General features: G+C 46.2%; 1 protein-coding gene across 1 annotated transcript in view; it reads left to right on the forward strand.

The window, feature by feature from the left end:
• cax1 (cation/H+ exchanger protein 1) overlaps positions 1-5780 on the forward strand; it is a gene marked incomplete at both ends in the record, with an annotated part of 63233 nt that extends 57453 nt beyond the window's left edge. The window contains 5 exons of the mRNA XM_080753912.1: positions 1818-1951; positions 3519-3613; positions 4151-4229; positions 5160-5268; positions 5707-5780. Of these exons, the coding sequence (XP_080610038.1) occupies positions 1818-1951; positions 3519-3613; positions 4151-4229; positions 5160-5268; positions 5707-5780 (491 nt within the window). The remainder of the gene's footprint in view (positions 1-1817; positions 1952-3518; positions 3614-4150; positions 4230-5159; positions 5269-5706) is intronic.
• Between the last annotated feature and the right edge of the window lie 220 nt (positions 5781-6000).

Genomic DNA, 6000 nt, shown 5'->3' on the forward strand with positions numbered 1-6000 from the left:
TTTCAATGGAACATAAAAACACTGTTAAATCGTTAAATCACAATTATTTGATTGACAATTAATCGTTGTGTCAAACATCATGATGGTGACAGCTCTAGGTCACGGTCCGCTCCCTAAAGACGGCACAACAACAAACCTCAACATCAAGGTCACCAACACTGACCATCCGAAGAGCGACAACACGAGCATTAATAGTACCGTTACTCCTACTGCTACTCCTACCGCCAGCCATGGAACAGGTCTGTGTGTGTGCATGCTGGTGCATGCACATGCATGCGCACGTCTGTCTCGGGGAGCGAGAAAGCGTCTTTTCCCCGTGCATGAGCTGCTGCTTGAGAATGTGTGTGTTTCTGCATGCAAGCATGTGACGGGGAGGAGGGTGAGTGGACCTAAAACCCCATAGGCTCTATGCAGTGGCGTCAGTTCAGAAAAAAAGCTAAGGTATGGCAACATAACTGGTGTCTTGCACGTGCGCGAATGTTGCCATACCTTAGCAACAGGCATGATACATTTATTTTAAGAAGTACATTTTATTTTTTCCCCCGTGGTGGTCTATGGTTTCTTGGGCTGGATATGGCAGCTAAACTTGGCATGTTAGTAAACATGCCCCAATTAACAATAATGAATTGCAGCTGACCTGCAGAACCTGGGAATATACCATCTTGTCAAGGAGAATATAAGTGTGGAGAATATAATTATAATACCTTGTTAAAGTGATTATGTTGTTAAATTTTGCATTTGTAGTTATTTTACTGTAATTTAACAACATAATAACCAGCACAGATAGACAAGAGACATTCATGGATTTATATTTGAAAGTAACTTTTATTTTCCCCCCTGGACCCAGGGTATGGCAGCTGCATACCCCTGCCATACCCAATTGACGGCCCTGGCTCTATGCAAAGCGCGAGTGAACATTTTTAACTAAAATCTTTGCTTCTGGGGGTCCCTGGAACAACACATTTTGAGATGGGGGTCTGCGGCCAAATACATATATTTTTGGGGGTCCTTGACATGAAGGACTGATGTAGGTCGATTCAACAAATGTTTCTGAATGTGTCTTATGTTGCTATTTCAGCATTTGTTTTGCCGTGGCCACTTTTCCAGGTCATCACAAACCATTTCTTTGTGGGGCAGTTTTTTAGCCCAAGGAGTGTTTTTTTTGTTTTGTTTTTTGTGCAAAACGAAGGCTTGCAATAAATTAAAGGGGTGCACACACTGAACGCGGACGGCTGCGCAGCGTCGCGTCACGGTATCGATGCACGTGAAGTGCCTCGAGGTAACCCCAACTGGATGCGGCGCGCTGCCACACAGCACATCCATTTCCCCCGGTGGGGAGAAGCATGGGAGAACATGTTCAACGCGCGGCAACGCTGGAAAAATAGAACAGCGGCGTATCGGCGCGGCAGGCGAGGCGGCAGGCGAGGCGGCAGACCCGCGGCTGCGCGCGTCTGACGGCGCCGGTGTGGGTTAGTTCATTGAAAATAATGGGGCCGTATGTTTTGACGCGACGCTTCCGCGTCCAGTGTGTGTTCCCCTTCAGAATCATTGCTGTGTAGTAAAGTTAACGGCACCCCAACTTTCAGCTGCTGTCAGTCACAGATTCCCTGCTTTGGGAAAGTGAATTTCAACCTGTGTGAGATGTGTTTGTAGACACCTTTACAAACACATTGGTGATTGGAAAGGAATTAATTCTATTCTATTCTATCTTTGTTACATTAGATTTTCACCACTTTAACCATTTTGTGTGTGTGTGTGTGCGCGTGTGTGTGTGCGTGTGTGCGTGCGTGCGTGCGTGCGTGCGTGTGTGTCAGCAGGTCACCATGTGGTCCACTGGTCCCGGTGGAGAGCTCTAGGCGTGTTGATCATTGCCACGCTGCTCATGGCCGCCTGCGCTGACCTCACCACGGAGAACATCCAACCCATCCTCACTCACTCTACCATCAACCAGGTACACATTAGTCTGACGTAGCCTAGCCTCGCGTAGCCATGCTTGCTCATCTGCGAAGAGAAAAGCCTGGTCAAGATATGAAGCTGAGAGAGGTGGGGCTGAATTTTCCCGGAAGTTATCTTTTTTGAAAAAAAATCTGTTCTACTTCTCCCGTTTGTCGGTTGGGCTCGCAATAAACAATATACAAACAAAAACATGGATTCGGACAACGTTAAACCTATTAACTTTTTTGGTGCCATGATTTTTTCTCTTCAATGTCCCGCGATACCATGGACTCCATAGACTTCCATGTAATTTATAGTGCACGGATCGTGCACTCCCATGCCTAGATGATGCACCACGTGTGTGCCCACTGTTCACAGCTTTCAAACAAAAAAATCCGCTTGGAAATCCGTTCAGGCATTCATGATTTATCAGCCATTATGTTTTCTTCAGATGTAAACAAACATGGCTGCCATGTTTGAAAGAATGGGTTGGTATGGGGGTTAAACATGCAATTTCGCGATCATGCCTAACACATTTCTGGAGATCCCAAAAAAGAAATTGAAAAAAAAAAAAAAGAAAACATTTTTTTTTCTTCTTCAAAAACGGCCCAAACTCGGGAAACTCAGGGTTGGCACAGCGGTGGTACCAATACAAACTCGGGAAACTCGGGGTTGGCACCATATGTGTTAAGAGCGAGTCAAGAGCAACAATCTATTTGTGTTTGTTTTGCTGGGGGATGTAAACAGACCTGCTCCGCTTGACGTAACTTCCATTAAACTCAGCACTTCGGCCACTCCGCTAGAACCAGCCAGAAGTCATATCTTACCCAGGGTGCACAAACATTTGAAAACATCATGGAAGTAACATCAACAACACCAGAGAAAGACGAAATAACCCCCAGAAATATATTGAAAGGAGATAAAGATTCCAGTTGGACTTGTTAACTGTCTGGCCACGCGAGACTAGGCTACACATGAACATCCTGACTCACTCTATCAACCAGGTACACATGGTGGCATATTGAGTTCCTCATACTTCCGTCTGGAACCTCTCTGGGCCAACCGCTGAAGGAGGCGGTCCATTTGTTCAAGCTATTTGGCAGTTGATTGATGGGACATGCCTCCCAGTTTACAGTTTAGGCATTTAGCAGACGCTTTTAATCCAAAGCGATTTACAATAAGCAGATAACATCACAATAATAAACAAGATAATATGTCAGTACATCATCAACAATATAACAAATGCAAATAGATATCTATCTAGAAAAAAACACAATATAATCAAAGTTCTAAAAACCTAAAAACAAAAACAAATGCTAACTAGCTTCATGTATGGTCATTGATTTTTTCTGTAGTGCTAAGGGTTTAGGTGGAGTCTGAAAAGGTGAGTCTTCAGTCCACGGCGAAAGCTAGCGAGTGAGTCCGTTGTTCTAAGTGCGACAGGGAGTTTATTCCACAACTTGGGGGCCAGGAGGGCAAACTGTCTCGGACGAGTGGATTTTTGCCCTGGAGTTTTTAGCGAGGGTTCTGTCAGCACCTGCCTCTCTAACGTCCTCTTCTCGTCCCTGTCCTCTGGTCTCCAGTACTTCATCGGCGTCACGGTGCTGGCCATGGTGCCAGAGCTCCCCGAGATCGTCAACGGGATCCAGTTCGCCCTGCAGAACAACATCAGCCTGAGGTAGGAGCTGCTTCATGGCCTTCTTCACAACTCCGCAGTTACACCACTGTTGGCTGCCGTTAACCTCGCGTCACCAAAGCAGCCAGTGGCTTACTTAGTTAGTGAGGCTGCTGACTGTACAAACCAATGGGTTCAAACCCCACTCAAAACTGGCGTCACCAGACTCTCCACCTCGGAGGAAAGCCTGGTATTTGTCTTAAACGTGCTGTGTGATCCGGTCTGCAGTAGGTGTGGCCTAAACTGAGATGAGATTAACGCCCAGAGTAAATCGCTCTGGATTAAGAGCGTCTACCAAATGCCTAAATTGTAAATGTCGATTGATCACAATAAAACACGGGACAGGTAGGCTACTGTAATGGGTAAGTGTAAGAACCAAACCAAGATAAATAAATTGATTTTGGTTGAAATGGGAAATGATGTACCTGGACTCGTTTTGTATATGTACTGTTCTTTTCTTTTAACTTAACAAGATGGGACTATACTGTATTTGGACATGCATGAACTTCCACGATTTCTTTTGTTTTGTTTTGTCTTCAGCCTTGAAGTTGGAAGCTGTATCGCTGTGCAGGTGTGCATGATCCAGATCCCTCTGCTCATCCTCTTCAATTCCATCTACGTAGGTTTTCAGTGTGCATCAAGCATCAGACCTCCTTGTTTTTAAAGCTCAGAGTTTAGGGTCGGTCTGTAGACGTGTGACCAGGCATGTGCACACTTAGACATCAAAGGGGGCTTGAGCCCCTGCCCTTGTATCCGTCTGTAAAAAGTGCCCTCTCCAGACCATGAATGCAGTTTTTAAGGCAGAAAGTGAAATAAATGCAAATGCCAAATTCCATGCCATACCTGAAACGAAAGCAGCATTCAGGAGAATTATTGTCTTGTCCAAACTCTCCTGAACTTGAAAGCAGCATCTTATGTTGAAAGAATTGCCCTCTCTGTGTATTCAGTATTCACTTGATTACTGTATGCTTAGTTCAGTGTGGTATCAAGCACCGAAAATAGCCGACCTCCAAGCTTTTTTTTAACCCATTTTCACCCAGTGCCAATTGCCTATGTAATCCTGGGCTCTACTCTCCCTCTGGCGCGCCTGGGGAGACAACGGACTGACCTCATGCTTCCTTCAATGCATGAGTAGCCCAAGTGGCTTCTTTTCACCTGACAGTGGAGATTTCCCTGGTTTGGACGTAGCGCGTGGAAGGAACACGTTATTCCAACCAGTTCCTTTCCCCTCCATCAGGCTGGCCAGGTGGAGGCAGTATAGAGACCAGGATCCCTGCATGTTTTTGTGAGGGTATCAACCCTAGGAGACACAGGGAGAACATGCAAACTCCACACAGAAAGGCCCTATCGCCAACCCCACCTAGGGTGTGGGGCGTTGATGACGCGGAGGAGAGAACACGCCCCCCAGTGCCCACAGCGTCCCCTGGCGGGAATCGAACCCAGGACCTTCTAGCTGTGAGGCGAAGCGCTAACCACTGCGCCACCGTGCCCCCCAGAAATCCCTCTCTAACATTCTCTGCCCGTCCCTGCTTGTGACCTTGTCTTTCAGGACGTGGGATTCGTGCTGGTGTTCAACGACATCCACCTGTGGGCCAGCATCTTCAGCGTCATCCTGGTCAACTACATCTCCATGGACGGGAAGTGTGACTACTTCCAGGGTAAGGGCAGGGTTCCCACAGTCATGAAATTCCTGGAAATGTTTTGAAATTAGACAAATATTTTTCCAGTACTGGAAAAGTTTTGGAATTGATCAAGGGTCCTGGAAGGTCCTGGAATAAATAGCTGTGCATTGTCTTTGGTTATTGATTTTGTTAATACCTCTGAAATGACAAATTAAACATTGGCCAAATTGTCAAATATTAGAGGCAGAAATTGTGAAAATAGCAGATCTACATGCTCACGTTGGGTCTCCAGATGGTTAGCTTATAGTGCGGCATTGTTTTCTCACAGTAAACAATTTTAAATTTAAAGATGCTTTGTGAGGCTTTTTTTATTACCAATTAATAGTATTAATATTAATGCTATTAATCACTTAACTAAAGAGTTTGAGTACTTTTTTCCTCCGCTGACCATCATGTTGTGTGTTGTCTCCTCAGGTACAGCTCTGGTGGTGGTCTACCTCATCCTCCTGGCTCTGTACTTCTTCGCCCCCTCTCCCCGCTCATGTTGACGTGCTCTGCCGTCCCGCTGTCCCGCGACCCAAGATGGCATCCTTCAGAGGTACCTCCAAGGCTACCTACCATCTGGGCACGGTGGCACCTGGCACATCCAACCATACCACCCACCCACACTGTGGGCACTGCCAACAATACCACCCACCCACACTGTGGGGATGGAATATGAACATGCATCTGGAACGGTACTAACCCACTAAGAGCATTATTACTGTA

Source organism: Nannobrachium achirus (assembly GCF_963921795.1).
Source record: "Nannobrachium achirus genome assembly, chromosome: 23".
NCBI lineage: Eukaryota > Metazoa > Chordata > Actinopteri > Myctophiformes > Myctophidae > Nannobrachium > Nannobrachium achirus.